Source organism: Penicillium digitatum, chromosome 1 (genome assembly GCF_016767815.1).
Source record: "Penicillium digitatum chromosome 1, complete sequence".
In the NCBI taxonomy this organism is placed as follows: domain Eukaryota; kingdom Fungi; phylum Ascomycota; class Eurotiomycetes; order Eurotiales; family Aspergillaceae; genus Penicillium; species Penicillium digitatum.
This window is the reverse complement of record NC_089384.1, coordinates 3,162,209-3,183,372: the sequence shown is the minus strand read 5'-3', so window position 1 is coordinate 3,183,372 and position 21,164 is coordinate 3,162,209. Positions and strand designations below refer to the sequence as shown.

Here is a 21,164-nt window from a genome sequence, read left to right as displayed (position 1 = left end):
TTGAGGGGAACCAAGAGGGATAATACAGTAGATATTACAATACCTTACTGAACTGCCAGTGGTTTCATGAACACGATGTCCAATGACACCAATATCAACACCAATGAGATGAGGTCTTCAAATGTCATGTAGTTGGATATCCACAGCCTTACAGATACCGCAAACCATTTGGCATTTAAGTACTCCGTAACTCGACTTGCATATGGCATTGATCTTTCAAGTCCTCCGGAGCCCCTCAGAATAAATGGGGCTAGCTGTCCCATGCCCTAGAGACATCTAGAGCCCCAGGCCACTCAACATTATTATATGCTTGATTTGGTGTCAATTTTTTGACGACATGGTGTTCCCCACTGTATATGTGTCTGTGTGATGAAATAACCGCTTACCACCCGGGCATGCCCAGACATACTTACACGCTTACGGTCTCATCTCCTCATCCATAACGGGTTGAAGCAGTCAGCCTGGTAGGGTTATGACACATGTAGTTCGATGGATGACCTCAAGGTTGGTGACAAATGCCAAAATTTTAGAATATGCTCCGTACTCCATGCAAGACTGTGGTCTATGGCCCACAAGTGCAATTTTCAACCGCGGTTATTGGACCTTGAAGACATGTATCTATCAACTTTACAACCGTGAAGAATGACATGAAATATCCGAGCTGCAAGCTTCCCGTATTTGAAAGATTACATGTACCTCAACTCCATCCACAACTCACCATCATCTTCATTCTTCAATAATTGATCAAGGGCATCCTGGCTTGAGCCAGTAAGGGGTATCAAAGCCTCACACCCTTAGTTTGCATCTCGGGGAGCCGATAATGCGTAAATTTGGGCAAGATGGTGTCTCAGCAAGAATGGGGAGTGGCCCATGTGCTCGGACCATATCCAACGAGACCAAATGCCCAGCCCCAATGGAGTGTGACAAACGGCACTTATTTTCCCTTTCCAAGGAAGTTGTTTCGTGTCAAGTAATGTACGGAGTATATATCCATAGAACTCTTTCGGATGACCATCAGAAAAGACGACTATCCAATCAATCATTAGGGCTAAAGTGGTTCTAGAAGACGGTTTTTAATCTATTAAATTGGAGTTCCCACTTTCCAGGCTCGGGTTGGATCGTGCTAATGCTCGCCCCAGTACAATACATGGTACATGGTATTGTACGGAGTACAAAACACATGTTCTACAGATGATATACTCCGTACATGTATTATAGTTGAAGATAGGTCCGCGCGTGGTTGATGCAAGCATGGGTAGATGCAGAAGCATCACTTGAGCGTCTTTTGGTGATCTTGCTGGCATGATACAGCCTCGTTCCAAACCCCGGCTTTCAAGATCAGTTTGACACGAGATCATCGCGTTCAACGTACACTTTGGTAGTTCTGTATAATTATCAGTACGGGCGAGCTTGACGAGACATTCAATGTTGTATAAAAAACCTTGGGCCCCTCAAACGGGGCGTATTGGCAGCACATGGCATGATCTCGAGAACCAATCCACACACATCACCGCGGCCCACTCAGTCTTCCAACTTGAACCCTGGTACTATTCCGTACGGAGCATCGTACATCTCCACCAGGGCAATTTCCAGTTTCGCATGAAACTACCTAGGCATCATGAACCTTTCAAAATGAGCACTCGCCCCTGATAGGATTTCTATTGTATATAAAATCGCTGGTAATCAGCACCCAGAGCCATGCACAATGGACCCGGGGGCTTGGGAAGCTATCTGCTTAGCAACGGACCGTTTCTCCTCGTGAGGATGACCATCATTGAAAGAGGTGTGGACTCATGAGCGGCGCGCAATGAGTCTGCAGAGAAGGTTCGTGTCTCAGGTAAGATAAAGGATTCATGCATTCCGGTCAAGCAATAGCATTAAATCCATTGCAACACGTTGTTAAACTCGGCTCGGTTCCATGTAGACGTGAAAAGGAAATGTAAGGCTTACAAAACGTGCATATCAGGACGCACCTGAAGAAAGTCCTCTTTATACCGACATCAGCATATTCAAACTTTCAGTCTTTCATTGCGACGAGCCAACGTGGAGGATAAATTGGAACGCCAGTTCAGAAATCGACTCCTGATTAGCTTTGCACGATTTATTTAACATCAGGGCCTCGATGTGGGACTTGCCTCTATGTGATCTTCACTCTTCGCTAAGGATATAGTAAATTCAAGCATATTATGAGGTTGTTGGTAGAAAGTCGTTCGTATGGACAAGAGAATATGTAGACGAATACTTGGGTTGATGGGTAGCTAATGTGTATACCTCACAACCACAGTTTGAGAAAGTCCACCATAATCTCAATGTTGCTATTAAATCCCGAGTAGCAGTACCTCATCCTCTTAAGTTCAACATCTCTGCATAGTCTGGAGCATTCGCTGTTGACTAAAGCAAGTCAGACAAAGATCAAGAGATTTATTACCAAACGGAGAGGTGACTGGCCCAATTGACCTTGGAAGAACTTCGTATACTGCACACGGAGCAACTCTGGGCAAACCGGATGGCAAACCACACGGCCTTCAAATTAAAAAAAAGCCGCCACCATGACCCCTTGTTCCTTGCAGTCGGACATTGCGCGAGTCGCAGGAACCTAGACAGAAGACAATCATCACCGGTCACAAGCCGCCCCAACTGGAGAAATTCCCACTTGCCGAGACCCAATCCTACCGTTTGGTGCAGGACACATCCAATCGCGACCCCATCCCCATTTCCTTGTTTAACCAAAATCTCGGGTCTCCGATGATCTCCTACTCCCCCTTTTCTTCCTTTTGCCTTCAAATTTTTTTTTTAATTTCCACCTCGATTTCAATGTAACACAAGACACGCCCAGCTCCCAACCTAAATACAATTCCCGCCTCAATTTCTATCGTATGTTGCATAGAGTAACACGCCCCTAGTCAACCCGATGATGGAAATCGATCTATTGGTAATTCCATTATTCTCGAGGTCGGGCGCGTCCTACGTTAAACCTTGATGAATTTCAAGCAACCAAGTCGCGATACAAACAAAGCAAGTTCTCCGGGCTCTCCGGGCCCTCTGTTCTTCGTCTCTTTCCCACATTAGCCCTCTGAGCCCGGTGTCCACATTTTTCGAGAAAATTCCGCGGGAGCACCTCCACGCGGGGGGAGGAGAGGACCTTCTCCGGTGGATAAGTAAGAGTTCAGCAATATTACAAGCCCGGCGAAATGATATTGAATGTTATTGCCGATGGGATGAAGTCCTGCTCTCGTGTGTGGTGTGTTCCCTACATCGGAGGGACTGTCCAATGAACGCAGCCACGTCGCCACCGCGACAGAAGGGGGAGGGGTTGAGAGAGGCATTTGCGCTATATGCACGGCACTATATGTATGTACAGACACATATAGAAGATGCAGCACCGACTGGCTGAATCGAGTGTAGCTCAATCTGTTTCGCAGGCAAAGTGGCGCAGAACAGAATTATGACCCGTCCATCTGATATCAGAACGTGAAGTTCACCAAGATCCAGACGGGAGGTGAACCATGGACCAGAAGGTCTTCCCCGGGCCATCCCCTTCTGTCACGATTCAGGGGTAGGGCGATCGCATCTGCAATTGACCATGTTTCCATGGTTCAAAACAAGGTCCTGGATGAACAGGCCTGTCATGCAATCGCTGATCATCGACATGCATGTTGTGTGTTGTAATATAGTTCCCTGATTTTTCTACAGATTGCCAATTGTCACTTGGACCACACAGTGCTCCGCACAGAGGATCTAGATGAGGGGGTTCAGTTCCCTGCTTTCAAGTTTAATTCAATATCCACACGCTGTACGCTGCACGAAAAGCTTCGGTTAACCCGTGTCTCTGGATATGGTTAGAGGATGTGGGCGCCCGAAGTCTAGACTCATGTTCCTCGGGACGGCCGGTGCGAACGCAGGGTTCAGAAGTGGGCTTCTTGGATCAAGTACTCCATAGGCAGGCTCCTTTGACACAACACACTCCGTAAGAAGCTTCAACATAAAAAGCACGCGTTAAGTGGAGAGGAACTCGAGTGGTCCTTGTCTGTGGGTTGCCGACGCTGGGATGTTGGGGGTCCTCTTCGAGGACCCATTATTTAGCGAAAGTACGGAGTAAATCGGTGATAGCGCACACAATGGGGACCCTCGGTTTCAGGGCGAAAATTCAATTTTGATTTACACGATCAATGATGCTCACACCGTCCAGCCAGTTGAAGTTGAAACCAGTTGAACCCGCTTATTTGGTAGATTTCTTCTCTCTTGCAGAAGCGGTGAAGATAAAACGTATTGACACGAAACAGGCTTCACCGACATCTTTAGCATGGAGACGGCTGGGTTGGGCTTACTTACAGAACACAACACAGGATCCGAGTTGGGTGATTCCAGACCGTAATCCTGGCGTCCGCGGCGGAGACACCGGACCTTGGCCATGAAGTTTTCGGGACGATGGGCTCCAGCCAAGCCCGTCTGTCGGCGTCCACTAGCTCAAGGGCGCCGGGAAAGAGGTTCCTGAAATTCTTGTTCCAGTAGCGGGCTCGCTAGTGTGGAGCAGAGCCCGAAGGGAAAATGGTCGAAGAGGTCTGATTCGTAACTGGTCCGATTGGATCCTGAATGCAGATCCATAATTGGGTGGGTTTTCGATAGACATGGTGCTTTTGTCCAGCGTGCTTTTGACCGCTTGGAGGGGTATGGAATGAAAGACATATCCGGGGTTTGCGGCCCAAGGGATTGGGAATGGTGGATCGTCTGGTGTAATAGCTTTCGAGGCAAGGAATCAATCAAGTTATTTGCCAGGCGTTCAAGTCACCGATTCCTACGGTATAACCGCCATGGGCCTGGTTTTAGGTTCCTGAGTCGAGAGCGTTAGACAGGGTCGGTCCGTTGTATCGGGAAGCGGACCGAGCAAAAGCTCGAAGGATGTCGACTGGTTGGGTTTGCAACAGGAATCATGGACTGTAGGGATCTCTTTGTAAAAAGTGCAAGCCGCCCAGATTTACCGTCGCTGGAGCTTGAAGCGCGCTGATAGTCTAGATCGAAGTCCGGGAGAGTATTTAGAGACTTTGCTTGCGCAAATCAAGGGGGTACTCAGGGACATAGAGGTTAATATGGAGCGGTATGGCCGAGATTGATTTGTCCCGATGTATATCAAAGGCGATCTTGCGCCGTGTTCCACGCGAAGCGCGTTTCCCAAGTAACCGCGTCGGTGCTCCGCGCTCGGGATCTTCGGGCTGCAATGATGTAAGTGGTGGATTCGTCCCACCGATAGGACCCGGGAACTCGCGATGCTCAACTTGCAGCTCCGCAGTGATAGGAAACGGTGTGCGAAGTACAGAGTACCCCGTACGTTGTACTTTGTCAAATGTAAGGACAACTGAGCTTTTGCGGTGCATTAAACTGTAACTTCATCTGGGTGGAGCCTAGATGGCGTTGAAAACTACAACATACAACATATACGGAGTAACTTCATGGGCATTCGGTGGTATCCCGTTTGTAGCACAGTCAGGCGTCTTCTTTTGTGCTGGCAATGCATAAACTTAAAGAAGCAAATCGAAAGTTGATCTCTGATCCAATGCTCCGATTTGCATTTTTGGTCTGCACGCCAATCTTTCCTCCATGCAGTTCGGCAGGTGATTCCTCAAGGACAACACAGGGTACATACATCGATCCTCTGCATTACTAATGCAGTCGTCCATGGCGTGATGGGGGCACATACAACATCCTCTCAAACGTGGCACAGTCAAACAAATTTACAGCCACACGGCGGAGACTATCAGAGGGTCAGAGGGCCAGAGGTGAGACTAAATCTGGACCAGTCAATTTGTGAGGCAACAAAAGTACCGAAGGATGATCTGTCAGGAGATGGGACTGATGGGCACCCCAGTATACTTCATACATGGACAAGTCCCTGATTTGATGCCATCTGGATCGATCTACTCTTCCCCATTGATAAAACTATTCCAATAGTGGGATATACTGACCACGCAGTAACGTCCTCATTCTCAACTTTGGCATTCTCACATTCAAGGCAAGACCAATGCAACTCTCGATATGAGACTATTTATCCCTGTCCCATTCCCTAGCTCTACGGTCGGAGATGTTGTGACCAGACTTTGATCTTGTCTACCAACAGGTCTTCTAAAAGGGTAGAAATCAAAGTGATGCATCTCAATGGGAGATTTGTATTTACAATGTAGATCTTGGGAGGAGGGGAGGAGGGGTAGAGACGGATGTGAACCATGGTTGAGATCTATCACGACCTTCGCTTTGATATCAGAAAAAGACGTATGGCTGCGTTGCAGATGAGACGGATATCATCCCCCTGTAGGGGGGGGGGGGGAAATCTGAAAGTAGAGAGAATCAGGGGCTATCATCACAGCCTCTCCAAGTGTGCCACGATCGAATCACCCACCTCACATGCCACATAATTAAAGAACTTGAGAAACCAAGGGCTTTCCCCTCCGTCCCCATAATCTGAGCGAGGGGCACGATTCAATAAAAATAACCCACCAGAGGACATTGAAATGCACCCTCGCAGGAAATTCCTAATTAAAACATTTCAACGATCGACCCTGTCGTGTTTAATTATCTAATTAAGATCCAAGGGGGAAACCAAAATTGAACCATGTGGGCTTGCGATCGGGACAAATCTATACAACTTAGGGCTTTTCATAATTACGTGTCGATTTCGTATGGTAAAGTGCGTAAAGAAAGAGAAAGGGGAAGAAAAGTGAGTGGTTGAAGGAAGAAAGAGTGCGTGGCCGGATAGGGAGGCTGGGTAGAAATTCCCTGTTAGTTCCGCTCTGATGGTCTTTTGAGCTGTGATCGGTCCCACTTTCGCCCCTCTGTTGCCCAGGTGGTCTTTGCTTTCAATCAAGGGAATCAGCTTAGGTCCACGTCCTTCCCCCCCCCCCCCTCCCTCAATGTTCCCCTCCCCCAAAAACCAAAAATCCCAATTTCCTTCTTATTCTACTCATCCTCCTTCCCCTCTCTTTTTCCCCTCCCCTTCCTTCATCTAATCGCGGTTGATCATCCCGCCCTTCTTTATTTTTTGGTTTTTTTTTTAACAAAAAACAGCGTTCGCTTCTTTAATATTTCCTATTTGTGGCTGGTCACCACTTTCTCAACACACTTTACTTCCTTTCCCCCCCACTCAAGGAATGATCAGACATCCAAACGAACTTCTGTCATCGACACGCCTACAGCACCGGTGCGAGCTTACCCAGGGGACAATACCACCGTCACTTTCGTCCTTGTTATAAGAGACAGCCCGCACATATGGCTCCTTCCGCACCCGGGACGGCCAATCCACCGGCCAAAAAAACATCGGCCCCAGAGAAGAAATACAAATGCCAATTTTGCAATCGTGCATTCAGCAGAAGTGAACATCGCAGTCGGCATGAGCGCTCACGTAAGATTTGAAGAATCCTCCGACGCGTCTTTTCCTCTGATTAATTCGAAATATATAGACACGAAAGAAAGACCCTTCAAGTGTTTAAAATGTCGTAGTACCTTTGTCCGTCGGGATCTTCTTCTGCGACATGACCGAACCGTTCACGCCAAGGACGGTGGAATCCCTCTGGTCGCAGAGGGGCGCAGACGTGGTGGAGGGGTTCAGAAAAACTCATCTGCTCCGGCTAAGCCGTCGGTCACCATTGACCCGACGACGCTGGAGCAGATTGAGGCAAGCAGCGATGGTATGGTCGACCTTGAAACTGCAGCCATGTTGATGACAGATTTCCAACATAAGGCTGCAGCAGCGGCGACCGGTCAGGTCTCCGAGCGTTCCGAATCGCTTTCGCCAGGACGCGGCTCCTTCGATCCCTACCTCTCGGGTAACGCTACTCTACCTCAGATGCCTTGGGACACACTCGTCTCCCCCGCGGAACCGGGGTCAATGCCCACCCTCGTCGATCGCCATGGCCCCGTCGGGGACGTTCTCTTGTCTAACTCGCTGTCTATGTCTGGGCACTCTACCCCGAATGCTCTCTCGCCCTACCCCTCGATGATGGGCCCCGTGAGTCCGGTTAACTACCGCCGCTCGCCCGGCCCAAGTCAGGCGCTGACTCTTCCCAAGGCCCCTCAGCTGGCCAATGATATGGAACGTAACTATGTAGTGGACCGAGTTCAGGGATCCGACAGCCTTGGTGCGCTACCCGATACTTTCCAGCTTCCTTCCACGGTTGCGCTGAACCGGTATTTGTCTACCTACTTTAATCTGTACCATCCCCACTTGCCGTTCCTGCACCAAGAATCATTTAAGCCCTCCCAAGTTCCGGCACCACTGTTGCTGGCAGTGTTATCCATTGGTGCTCTTTACACTTTCGAGCGTGAGCACGCCTTCATGCTCCATGTCGGCTCCAAGGTCCTGGTCAACCAATTCTTGCAACACAAGGATAACTTCGATTCCCGCAAGTGCCCCTTGTCGCTGATGCAGGCTACGTTGTTGAACATGGTATTTGAGAGCTGGAGCGGTGACCCGAAGGGCCTTGAATGGACTTGTTCAATCAAGAGTCTCCTGGCCAACATGGTTGCCGGCAACCGCTACCAGCTCAAGTTGCGGACCCAAGCTCGCCAGAATGTCCCGCCATCGCGCGAGGAGTGGATCGAGGACGAATCCTGCCGTCGTACATATTTCGCCGTGTACATTTTCTTCGGCTTGTTGACGCTCACATTCAACCACACTCCCGCTATGAGCTTCGATGAGTTTGACGACTTGGAGCTCCCATCTTCAGAGTCTCTCTGGAACTTGGACGCGGCTGATGATGAGTCTTGGCGCCGTGGCACAGTCTCGAGTGCCTTAACTGTGCGCGAGGCCCACGACTTCCTTTTCCAGGGCGAACAGACCCGCTACAGTGCTTTCGCAACTCGTGTTCTCATCAACGCCTTGTTCCTTCAAGTCTGGAGCCACAAGCGCAGCTTTGAAGCGCTTCAAGACGTGGTTACTGAATACAAGCTGCGCCTGGCTCTTGAGACTTGGGAGAACTCTCTCGAGGTTTGCGAGCCGGAAACAATCGTCGTCCCGCTTAGCACTCCTCAGAAGGGTCACCCTTTGATCTTCAACTCGATGGCGGTCTACCGCAACACCCGCGCGCGCCTGGAAGTTGACCTTAAGTCCATCCAGGAGGCGATGCGGTACCACTCTTCATACGAGGTTGCGGCTGCCATGACCGTCGCTCGTGAGAAGGTCAAGCGCTCGCAAGAGATGAACAAGGTCATCCAACAATGCTTCGAATGCATTGAGATTGCCGCTATCCAAGGTATCAATTGGGTTGCCAAAACTTCCGCTACCAACTGGAGCGTGGAGCATCCTCTCTGCGGCCTGGATCTGATGGTCATTCTGAGCCTTTGGCTCTACCGCCTGGAACATGACGATGAGCCGGCAACTGAGGCTGAAATGGCCCTCTACAACAAAGTCCGCAATCTATTTGACGATGATGCCATCGACGCCTTTGGGAAACTCAGCTCCACCGTTGCCCGTGTATGGGGTAACATCCTAGACGGCGTGGTTGTCTGGGGGTACGTTTTTTTTTTCCTAACTTTGATGACCCAATTACTAACTGCTTTACAGAATCACCAAGTTGATGGGCGAATCATTCAAGCTTCATTCCCAGGCCCTAGTCGGCTACGAAGATTCTCTTCGTGTTGGCAAGGATCAGCCAATCCATGCGGTGCCACATAAGTCGCTTGCTAGCGTCGGCACCGCATACTGAAACTTTCTTTCATCAATCTCCTTGAGTTGATCTGCTTTTTTTCTCTTTCTTTGCCTTTGTTTTTTTTGAATCTCGCATTTCGATTTCTTACTCTCGTTTTTTTGGACGCTTTCATTGGGACACTACGGAATTAGGACTGGACATGCCAGTGGGCAGGCGGGGTGTTGGGCTTTTCTGGAATACTTCGCCTTTTGATATCCCTCTCGGTCGTTCCTGGTCTTTTGCTTTTGCTTTTTTTGTTTTTGTTTTTTCTGCATCTTCCCTGCTTTTTTTATTGCACCAGGGAGTCCAGTATGGTGTTTCTGCTTTCCGTCTTCGACACCTGGCTGGTCCTGTGTGTACTTTCGCACTCCGTGGAGTTTGACTTTGTGGTTCATACTAACCCCTAATCGTGCCCCCCGTCCATCTGATTTTGATGCTTTCGATACCTTTTGACATTTTCATACGTTCGCGTTGCGTTTTGTTTCTTTTTCTCTTTTTTTTCTTTTTCTCTCATATCTTGCCATCTGCTTCTGCTTCTTTGGTTGGTTTCAACCGTTGTACTTGACGTTAATTGCCTGCATGCTTCGCCACCTCGTTTTTGCTTTCTATGGTTTTTACGCTCATCGTTGCTTTTGAAAGTTCTCGCATCTGTCTCACCTGCACATGTTTTATGCCGTTTCCATGTACTATACGTTATCGATGAATTACCTGGCGGGGACAACCTCTTTTCCTGAACCCTCGTTGTAGCCTTGATCATTCATAGCCAGTCTGTAGTTGTTGTCGGCACAGAACCATCTCTAGTATCGAAGTTGGAAACAGCCATGCCTTACTGCTGATAGTAATGCCCAGGCCTACTTTCCAACAGCAACAAACAATCGATCACCAATATCACCAATACCGGGCACGATCATGCCTTTCTCGTCCACGCCCTTGTCAATACCACCAACCCAAACCTCAACCTCACTCCAAGTCCCCGCTGCACGCTTCACCCCGTCTTCCGATGCAAGCAAACTAAGCATAATTACCTTCTTGACACCCCAATCGCGCAGCAATTGAATCGCTGCCTCGGCCGTTGCACCAGTCGCGATAACCGGGTCCAGCAGCACAGCCAGGCTTGCAGCTGCAGTGTTGGTGGTAGGGTTCAGAGAGGCTGGTGAAGCCGGTGACAGCTCCGACCGGTGGAAGGGGAGGTTATTGTAATATTCTACGGGTTGAAGAGAGACCTTTTCGCGGAACAGGCCCAGGTGGTAGACTGGGACTGGGGTAGGGAGGAGGTCATTTAAGGCTGGGGGCTGTGTAAGCGGGGTTTTAGATGGTCCACAGGTTAGGAGTGGGGGAGTGGGGAGAAAGGGGGGGGGATAGAGATAGAAGACGATAAACTGGAAATACAAATCGAATTGTAACTGTGAGGTTTGGATCTGGGATTGGGGGTTGGAAAGGAGAACTCGGGAATAGAAGAGTACATGATAAGGTCACATCGCAGGGAATAACATGGGTTACAGTTGCAGTGGTTTGCGGGGGGGGCTTTGTGGAAATCGATTGAGAATCACCTACCGTCAACCATTCCTAGGCCGGATCGGAGAATTGGCACTAGAGCTAGGTCTGCTGGAACAATGCCCTGGGTTTCATACTCGATTCCGAGGGGCGTTGTGTCCTTGGAATGAGGATTAGGAGATCTAGTACTGGTGATAGATAGAGGCTTAGCCTTGGGGATGTATTTACCGTTCCTGTTTTAACCGTTTTCAGCCCTGAGAAGGCTTCCACGCCGAGGATGTTGGCAATGTCATGGACCAAGCCTCTTGTCTCACGCGGTGTGGTGGAAGATGAGCGGATTAGGGAAAGCTTGGCTTGGAGACAGGGGTGGAAGGAGACGTGGACATTGGATGGAAGAGACATAGTGAGATATAGATTATGATGTGACGAGGGAAGAGGATAAAGGGAAGAGGATAAAGGGAAGAGGATAGAGGGAAGAGAGAAGAAGAGTCAACAGTTAAGTATCAACTTGGACTTCCCTTGTTATCTTCCCCTCATATACAAGACCCAGGCGCTAACCGAATCGGATAGATCTCCAGTCTCCGGTTTCTTGGCAAACTTTTCCCTTGATCTTATTCTCCATGCTCTCACCCTTCGCAATGCTATCAACTACCGAAGATGGAGATAATCCCTCAAAGGATTCCGACCCTTTAGATGAGGCCCAAGCGAACCCAAACGGAACATGGCCAAGCTCGGGTGACCGCGTAGCACCTGCACCACAACCCGCATGTGCTGCGCAACCCCTCTCCAAACGCGTAACCCATATCTACACCGGCTCCTATTTAATCCTCTTCTCGCTCCTGGGAACACTGGCCCGCCTAGGCCTACAGGCACTGACATTCTACACAGGCGCTCCTGTCGTGACAGGGGTGCTATGGGCAAATGTAGCTGGAAGCCTGATCATGGGTTTCCTGAGCGAAGACCAGAAGTTGTTCCGCGAAGAGTGGGGGTTAAATCCAGCCAAGGAACCAGCTATAGACGCAGTTGGGGACGAGTCCAAGATCAAGAACAAGAAACACATGGCTGTGAAAAAGACCATCCCCCTGTACATTGGGTTGACGACAGGGTTCTGCGGTTGCTTCACCTCCTTCTCGTCCTTTATACGGGACGTCTTCCTCGCTCTGGCAAATGTCCTTCCCGATCCGTCGCGGCCTACCGGATCCCACCCGACCTCCCGCAATGGCGGGTATAGCTTCATGGCGCTGGTCGCTGTGATTCTACTCACCGTATCGCTGAGTCTGTCGGCGCTTATCGTCGGTGCACATCTTGCCCTGGCTCTACAACGCGTGACACCCACCGTGCCCTTTGCGTTCATGCGACGAGTCCTCGACCGAGTTGTGGTCGTGCTGGCCTGGGGATGTTGGCTTGGAGCTGTGTTCCTAGCCATCTGGCCGCCAGACAGACATGATGGCCCAGATGTGTGGCGCGGCCGGGCGGTATTCGCTCTCGTCTTTGCGCCCCTTGGCTGTCTTCTTCGGTTTTACGTCTCGCTGCACCTGAATAGTAGGATTCCCACCTTCCCACTCGGTACGTTTGCGGTTAATATCTTTGGAACTATTATTGAGGGTCTTTGCTATGACTTGCAGCACGTTAATGGTCTTGGGGCGGTGGGTCCTGCTGCTATGACGGGTTGCCAGGTGCTGCAGGGTGTTATGGATGGATTCTGTGGGAGCTTGACCACTATCAGTACTTGGGTTGCCGAGTTGAAAGGACTGGCTCATCGGCGCCATGCGTATTTGTATGGAAGTGTCAGCATAGTTGTCGCCCTTGGGTTTTTGGTTGTTATCATGGGTTCGTTGTTGTGGACGCGTGGGTTTGCCGAGCCCGTGTGTGGATAGAGAGCTGGTGATCTTATGATATAATGTGTAATAATACCAAAATGACTCACAATGATTCAAAAATGAAACAACCATGTGAGAAGACCGGAATAGCCGGTTGACGTGTATAATTTCGAGCCCTTGATACAACACAACCTATATCATCATAAATCCCATCATACCTTCGCAGATGAAAATGAAAGATCCCTCTTTCTACTCCGTAGTGGTGGTTCCAAAATCAATGTGGAGGGCAGACTAGGAATCTGACGGCTCTCGAAGTCTTTGCCTCCGCCCTAGTAGTGAGCTGTTTGCTCGCTGGCAGTCAAATGGAAACGGAAGAAAAAGGGAGTTCTTTCAACCATTCAACCAATCGTCACAGTGAGAACGAAGATCACAACATCCCCGGATGTTCTTGGAGGGTGGAACTTTGAATCTCGAGCGACAAAGAAAGCCACCCCTTGCCCGAGTCCCACCATGAAAAAGGCGTAGACTAACGAAAGCAAAGTCTGAAAGAAGATCCAGAGCAGTGAAAGTCAAAAGATTAAGTCAGTTCGTATTGGCCATATCTGTATGTACTAATTAAGTAAATCCCATGTGCTCCGTACACACGGGAAAATCTGCATCAGCAACAAGAAGGTATCATGTACAACGTGCGACTCTAGTTATACTCCCAACAGTACCAAGTGCATACGGAGTAAGGTACCTCAGCAATTCGGGGAATACAGTAGAAAAACAGGGAGCTCAAAGATCCTTTCCCACGGCGGAACACACGGTCAGGGATGCAAAATTATCAAAATAGCAAAATCTGCAGCAAGAGACCGCAAGAAAATGAGGAAGGGTCGCAGACATATGTCGAGCGGAGAATAAGAAAAACAAATTTCGAGCGGTGCTCGGCGTTTCACGTGTCGTATCAAGAGTAAAAAGAAGTAGGTCGAAGCGGAAATAAAGGTGTATGGGTCGAAGGTCAAATGGCGGAAGAATCTCAAGCGGGGAGGGGGGGTTCGTTTCAAGGCATGCCAGATCACCAATCACCCTAGCATCACAGCCGCCAGAGCAGTAAAGGTCAACCCGATAGCCATGCCAATCCACGGGGTCTGGCCGAGGGAACCCTCACTGCGCGCCTGGAGAATATAGTGAGAAGCAAGCAAGCGCATCTCATCCAACGGTAGATCGCGGTCCGCGGACGGAGCGAACGGTTCCCGCGCAGCGAGTTCCGGTAATGAAACGGCGGGTGAGTTGTGCGCGAAGTCGGAGGAGAGGCTGGCGCCAGCGGCGGATGGTTGTGAGTCGGCTAGAACGACCGGGGCGAGGAAGGCCAGGAAGATGGATGGTTTCATGGTGAAGAGATTATAGGTGTATAGTATAGAAATAAACTGGCGCGCAAATGCTTTGCGTTGTTGCTTACGAGGAAATAAGCAACGCCAAGCTGACTGGTGTGGGGACCGGGGATCTGGAGTTGGCAAGGCAACAGTGCTGCAGATGGAGGTGGAGAAGAGGTTGGAAGGATAGGACACGGATAAATGGCTTCACAAATAGGAGCTCCGAGGGTCTCAGAGCATGGCACTTAAGTTCAGGTGTTCGAGTGGGTTGTATTGGATTGTCGCAATCAGGCAACCGGGGGAATAGGGGGCCAAACACGGGGAGAGGGCAATTTCCAGGGTTGCCTCTACTCTCTCAATTGTCAAAATCCAACTCACACTTAGTACGGAGTAGAAGAAAGAGAAAAGAGAAAACAGAAAGAAACAAAAAAGCCCCCAACACTCGAAACAGCCCAAGGGGGGGAAAGGGAGATTAAAGGAAAATCAAGATGAAGCCAGTCAGGGCGAGGGTTTGATTGGCCACTCGTTTTGGCTCCGTGGGGACCTCGGGACTGTCCCTGAATTCTGCGGGCTCTGATTGGCTACCCGGGTTTCCTATGAGAGGTCTAGGTCATCGTCATCTCCTGGATTTAATTTCAGACTCACAACAGATGCATCTCTGTAGTATACATACCTTACTCTAAAATTCAACTACATAGAATCACCATCCATTCCATCAAGTTCTAATTAGAGCCTCAAACCCCCCCGAGGCTTAATTGGATGGCGCCACAAATGATCATCAATACAAGCGCGAAATTAGAACGGATAGGCGAGCACGCAGGACGACGACGCGCATGTATGGGCGATACCCCATATCAAAATTTTGAAGAACCCTTGCTCTTGGCATTGACTAGATTAAGGGAAATCAACCCAACTTTAGCTTTAGGGGCCTGGCGTGTGTACTTCGGTTTTACAGAGCGCGCAAGTGTGTGCGGTACTGTCCGTGGGAGTTTTCATTGGTGTAGCTTCTCCATCCTGCGGAGTGACCGGGGACGGCGACATTTTTGATAGATTGGCCCGCAGGTTTTTCAGCCTGACCTGCTCTCGCGATCTGCGAACTGCAAGGCGTATCTCACTCGGCAGGGAATCGGTTTGCACCAAACAATCTGCACAGGCGCGGCAGTAATACCCGGCGTAGGCGTTCTTCGACTCGACGAGTCGACGCTTGCTGCTGGGGGCGGTAATTTCCCCGCAGTGGACACAGGGGCTTTTCAAGACTCGGGGATTGTTTTGCATGCGGGTCGCTCTGAGCTTTCTAAGCGCTGCGATTTTGACGGTGCTTGGCAGGGAGTCGGTTTCAAGTAGAGACCGCGTACATGGCTGGCAGTAATAACCTGCCGCGGGATTCTGAGGCTCAACGAGCCTACGTTTGCTGCTGGAGATGGTTATGTCGCCGCAGTGCATGCAAGGGTATTCATCGCGGCTCTGTTTCATCTGTTTGGTAGATGAAACAGAGCCGGAGGTGTGGTGAGGCATTGGTTCTCTCTTCCAAACGTCTGATGCACTAGGGTAAGGACGTCGTTTCCGTATCCTTTTGCGGTACTCGAACGCTGCAAGATCCTGCTCGGTTGGAAGGCTGCCGTGATGATTGATATGCCGGACGCACGTGCGGCAGTGAAACCCAGCGGAAGGGTTGTTGGCATCAACAAATTTACGGCTGCTTCTCGGGGCAGTCATTGTGCCGCAGTGCCTGCATGGGCTCATTTTACTGGCCTCTCCGCTCGCCCTCATCCGTCTTCGCCTATAGATCGATTGAAGCTGCTCCTCGTTTGGCAAATGGCCATAGGCACGGGTGATTCGAACACACGCTTTACAGTGCCAGCCGCTGGAATTGTTGCCAGGTTCGACGTGTCTTCTAGCCTTGTGGGTCGTTTTTCCACCGCAGTGCACACAGAGCTCTAATGGCTTGGCTGCAGAGGTCTCATGGCGGCACTGTTGAGTCTGTGATCCCTTCCCATGACTGTGGAGAGTACGTGCAGGTCGCAAGAGATCACTGAGAAAGCTCCGAAGCGAGAACGAAGCTTTGCTGGCATGGTGTGGACTTGTCGCAGACCAGCGATGTGCGCAATGAGTGTCGCGTGATCGAGAAAAGGATCTTAGGTGTTGTGTTATGGTATGTCTTGTTTGGGGTCCAGTGCGGAAGAATTGCGCGTAGGATATGTTGCATTGATATCCGAGAGGACGCAACGCCATGGCTAAGGTTCGTGTGGCACCGGAGACACTCGATGTGGCCTATGCAGGCATTGTTGAGGGAAGGCGTATAGTTTAGTTGGGCCGACTTGTGGCTTGTGATCGACCGTGATTGCTTTTGGGCATGGAGGATGTAATGGCGACCAAATACTCAGAATTCAACATGCGCAGACAAAATTCGTAGTAGCTTGGCCAGGGCAGATATCTAGGCCTTGGCATTGTTGGTGCCTTGATTCTCAGGCCAATAAAGAAATTAACGTAATTCCCAAGCGAGCTGGCCACCCAAGCGAGCTGGCCACCCCAACCAAAACACGTCCATGAATTAGATCTTAGTTAGTTCAACCACCCACCATGCCACCAATTCGTACTCAATCCTCTCGAAATTCAATAGAGCAGGAGGGCAGGATCTTACTAGCTATCCAGGCTTTTAAGAATCAAGAAATCTCTTCAATTCGTGAAGTGGCGCGCCGTTTTAACGTCCCAAGATCCACCCTTTCAACCCGCCTGAATGGTATACAACACCGCGCGATTTCTCGCGCCAACTCTCATAAATTGACCGATACTGAAGAGGAATCTCTTCAGAAATGGATACTCTCTATGGACGCTCGTGGTTCAGCTCCACGACCTTCAATGGTGCAAGAAATGGCGAATGTTCTACTTTCGCATCGCGGAATCAACCCATCATCTACAGTCGGCAAAAATTGGGTCACTAATTACATTAAACGACATCCCAATCTATCCTCGAGATTCTCCAGACGTTACAATTACGAACGTGCTAAATGTGAAGATCCAAAAATCATTGGTGAATGGTTTACACTTGTTCAAAAAACGATTCTTCAATACGGCATTGACAACGATGACATTTATAACTTCGATGAGACTGGTTTTGCAATGGGATTAACCGCAACTGCTAAAGTCATTACGAGATCTGAATACTACGGTCGGCGATCACTTTTACAACCTGGAAATCGCGAATGGGTGACTGCAATTGAATGTACAAATGCTTCAGGTTGGGCACTACCTCCATGCATTATTTTCAAAGGCAAAGTATTCATTGAATCTTGGTTCGACAATCTTCCAAATGATTGGCGCTTTGAAGTCAGTCCCAATGGATGGACCTGTGATGAAATTGGCCTTCGATGGCTTGAAAAACTATTCATTCCATCGACTTATTCACGGACAAAAGGTCAATATCGACTTTTGATACTTGACGGACATGGAAGTCATTTGACCCCGAAATTCGATGAACTTTGCGAAAAAAACAACATCATTCCAATCTGTGTGCCTGCACATTCATCTCATCTTTTACAGCCACTTGATATTGGTTGTTTTGCGGTATTAAAACGCTCTTACGGTCAACTTGTTGAAAAGAAAATGCGTCTTGGCGTCAACCATATCGACAAACTTGATTTTCTTGAAGCATATCCAGTTGCACGACTTGAAGCTTTCAAATCAGAAACTATTCAAAACAGCTTTACAGCTGCTGGTTTAGTTCCTCTTTGTCCAGATCGAGTGTTATCTAAGCTCAATATTCAACTTCGAACTCCGACTCCCCCATCTAGTCGAGGTAGTGAATGGGAGCCAAAAACACCACCAAATCACATTCAATTATTGAAACAAGCATCCTCAATCAAAGCATTACTTCGTCAAAGATCCCGAAGCCCGCCAAGTCCACTCAATTCAGCGATAAACCAGGTTTTGAAAGCTTGCCAAATGACGATGCAATCAGCAGCGATTCTTGAGAAAGAAGTTCACGATCTACGATCGGAAAACGAGAAAAAGAAGCAGAAAAAAACTCGATCTCGAAAGCAGATACCTGCTATAGAGGGCTTATCAGTTCAGGAAGCTACTGCTTTAATTGTGCAACCAGAGGAAGTGATTGAACCTCCCCGCCCCCAGGTCCGCGCGCACAGGGAAGCACCTTTATTACCAAGAACAAGGGCATTACCGAAATGCGGTGCATGTGGAAATCAGGGCCATAGAAGAGATGCATGTCCAGATAGACCTAGAATTTAGCTGATTGAATTTGATGGAGTTTTGGTTGAAATAAATGCGTTTAAAATTAATAGGCTGGTTGGGGTGGCCAGCTCGCTTGGGAATTACGTTAACGTAACGTAACTAAATAACTAACTATTGACCTTGATCAGGCGGCCATTGGGAGTTAGTACACAACGCAAGAGATAGAACGTGCAGTTCATGGGCTATCAATGAGAGACTTGTCAGGAAAAGAAAGAGGTGAGAGGATGGACAGCTAACTATCTCTACCGAAGTCCTGCACAAATGTGCAGGGTCGCGTGACTACGTGTTCAAACAGAAAGCTTGCGCCTCTTTGATATGCACTTTTTAATCTAAAAGACCCCGGTCTAATTTTAGTTGTTGCCAAGGTAATCCATAACCAAAAGGAAAATTGCAAAACTTTGGTTCGATTTTCTTTCCGTTCATTATTAGGTCCCGTTGGTGTAGGATTCAAAGCATCTCATCCCAGTTCGGTGTGACTGTGAACTTGCCAGACAACTGGCCCATGGACCAAACATGTTTTGGTGTGTCTTCCTCTGACTCCAATGGCACCTTTGACAGGATGACGGCTTCCTGGACGAAACCAACTGGTGCTCCACGATCCAATTCCATACTAATTCCACCCCAGTCTAGAGTCACACGGCCTGACTGGTGTACGTTCAATTTGCCGACACGGCCTGTGGGTAGAGACCATGGCTGGCCAGCTGTGATAATGCTGTTTTCCTTCAATTCGGTTGGCTGCGTGTTTTCAACAATCTCCACATCGTCACCTGCTTCACGCTTGATCTCGTTCTGAGGAGGTGCAGTTGCGGCTGTGACTGCAGCTGAGTGTTGGTTGTCTGGGGCAGAACCGGCGACCCTGAGGTAGGGAGTCATTGGCGGGAATTGCATGAGGAACATTTGGCCATGTAGAGGGTTGTCCTCTTCCTGTTCTTCCTTCTCTTCACTCGCTTGGCCACCTTCCTGTCCTTCTACTGCGGCCAGTTTGTCTTCGGCAGCTCCTTCGGTAGATTCTGCTTCTGTGGTGGCCTTCTTTGGCTCCTTGGGAACAAGAAGATCCCTGATGATAGCCAAATCTTCCATGTGCCGGTCATATTCGTCGATTTCCTCTTTGGTGTGAAGTAGGCTGCGTGGGTCAGGGATTTCAGGCTCAGGAGTGGGTTGAGTTGATCGTAGTTCTGTTGTGCTCCTCTTTGTTGGGCTCATGCTCTGAGCCGAGCGCACACGGACGTTATGCTCCGGGAGGAAGTCATCGTCATCTGCATGTGGAATAGCATCTGGCATGGTTATGTCGTCGTCTTGAGGTTCGGGTTTGACCTTGGTAGGCGTACGGCCAACATCCTTCGCGGCCTTCTCCTTCTCCTTTTGTGCTTTTATGCGGAGATCGGCGGTTCTACTTGTGCTGGATTCCATGTTGACGCTGATGACTCTTTCCTCGTGTTCATGTCGCTCAACACGGACAGGACGAAGTCCACGTTCGCCGCTTGACCTGCTAGGTTGTTTGCCCTTGAAATCTTTTGGCATATCCCAGTCCTCCTCGTCGCTGTCGAGGTTGATATGATCGATGCTGACTCGGAGCGCGTTCTCTTCGTCGTCTGAAGAATCATATGCACGCCCGCGGTTGCCCCCAGTAAGGCCAGACCGATTGTATCCAGAACCTGCACCGCCTGGACCTCCTCCATATCCACCGCCTCCGCCGCCACCATAACCACCACGACCTCGCTTGCCGCCTCGTCCACCAAATCCACTCATACCCATGGCCATGGGTCCACCACGGCCACGGAATCCACCACGACGAGCAGTACCACCACGGCCACGCTGAATAGCGGCTGCCTCCTTCAGACGCTCATTGTATCGTTCTTGTTCAAGTCTCTCGATCTCATCTCGCTCCTGCTTGCTGCGACGCCCAACGGCCTTCGGTTTGTGTTTCAGGATTGGTTTGGGCGGCTCGCCACCAAGCGCAGACGGCGGCCGACTAATGGGCGCAATGCTGCCGGAAGGTGTGCGTTTGTTCAGTGTTTGAAGCCGTTGCACTGAAGCTCGACTCGCAGGACTAGGCGCGCCAGTTGTGGTGGGAGCATTTTGCGCAGTGCCCCCGCCAGCGGGAGTCGGAGTAGTTGTGTCAGTTCGGGCACCACGGTTGGCGGCCCCTTCACGGGCGCTCCCACGAGGGGCGGCTTTGGGGGGCATTGTCGCTGCTTTTCAGACAAGGCGCTGAATGCGGCTTGCCGGGCGGTTGGAGAAAAGTTCGTGTAGAGGAGCTGGTTGGCACACCGCGTTACATGCAGACTCAGTGTTAAAGTTGTTTGGTTCTGCTACTGTTGGCACACGACAATGCGACTGAAGTTAAGCAAAGCGTCGTTTCGTAGAGGAACTGTGAGCGTTTTGAGGTTCGAGAAAGTTGAGCTCTTCAAAAAAGTTGCGGGGCCAGCTACACCGCCCTTGTCAGGTGACTCGTCCCACCGGATATCTATCGCTGATCGACATTGTCCTCTGTAGCTATGTAGACGATGATGATTTGACTAAATGATACCTTGAATGATTGAAGTACACGGAAAATTTGAACCACTTTCACT

At 49.7% G+C, this 21,164-nt stretch overlaps 6 protein-coding genes across 6 annotated transcripts; 2 read left to right on the top strand and 4 right to left on the bottom strand.

The window, feature by feature from the left end:
- Nucleotides 1–7,257: 7,257 nt before the first annotated feature.
- Pdw03_3433 (Zinc finger, C2H2) lies at nt 7,258–9,692 on the top strand (the record flags this gene model as incomplete). The annotated part of the gene is made up of 4 exons (XM_066100489.1): nt 7,258–7,390; nt 7,449–7,676; nt 7,737–9,498; nt 9,551–9,692. The coding sequence occupies 4 exons, from the start codon at nt 7,258–7,260 to the stop codon at nt 9,690–9,692; spliced, it is 2,265 nt and encodes a 754-aa protein (XP_065955889.1).
- Nucleotides 9,693–10,525: 833 nt separating this feature from the next.
- On the bottom strand, nt 10,526–11,570 carry Pdw03_3432 (Uracil phosphoribosyltransferase; the record flags this gene model as incomplete). The annotated part of the gene is made up of 3 exons (XM_014676712.1): nt 10,526–10,959; nt 11,229–11,328; nt 11,397–11,570. The coding sequence occupies 3 exons, from the start codon at nt 11,568–11,570 to the stop codon at nt 10,526–10,528; spliced, it is 708 nt and encodes a 235-aa protein (XP_014532198.1).
- Nucleotides 11,571–11,806: 236 nt separating this feature from the next.
- Nucleotides 11,807–13,045, top strand: Pdw03_3431 (Chromosome condensation protein (CrcB), putative; the record flags this gene model as incomplete). Its single annotated transcript, XM_014676713.1, has 1 exon — nt 11,807–13,045. The coding sequence occupies one exon, from the start codon at nt 11,807–11,809 to the stop codon at nt 13,043–13,045; it is 1,239 nt and encodes a 412-aa protein (XP_014532199.1).
- A 1,007-nt stretch (nt 13,046–14,052) lies between these two features.
- On the bottom strand, nt 14,053–14,361 carry Pdw03_3430 (uncharacterized protein; the record flags this gene model as incomplete). The annotated part of the gene is made up of 1 exon (XM_014676714.1): nt 14,053–14,361. One exon carries the CDS (start codon nt 14,359–14,361, stop codon nt 14,053–14,055), a length of 309 nt encoding a protein of 102 aa, XP_014532200.1.
- A 903-nt stretch (nt 14,362–15,264) lies between these two features.
- Pdw03_3429 (uncharacterized protein) lies at nt 15,265–16,059 on the bottom strand (the record flags this gene model as incomplete). Its single annotated transcript, XM_014676715.1, has 1 exon — nt 15,265–16,059. The coding sequence occupies one exon, from the start codon at nt 16,057–16,059 to the stop codon at nt 15,265–15,267; it is 795 nt and encodes a 264-aa protein (XP_014532201.1).
- A 2,979-nt stretch (nt 16,060–19,038) lies between these two features.
- Pdw03_3428 (DNA-directed RNA polymerase III RPC4, putative) lies at nt 19,039–20,778 on the bottom strand (the record flags this gene model as incomplete). Its single annotated transcript, XM_014676716.1, has 1 exon — nt 19,039–20,778. The coding sequence occupies one exon, from the start codon at nt 20,776–20,778 to the stop codon at nt 19,039–19,041; it is 1,740 nt and encodes a 579-aa protein (XP_014532202.1).
- Nucleotides 20,779–21,164: the final 386 nt, after the last annotated feature.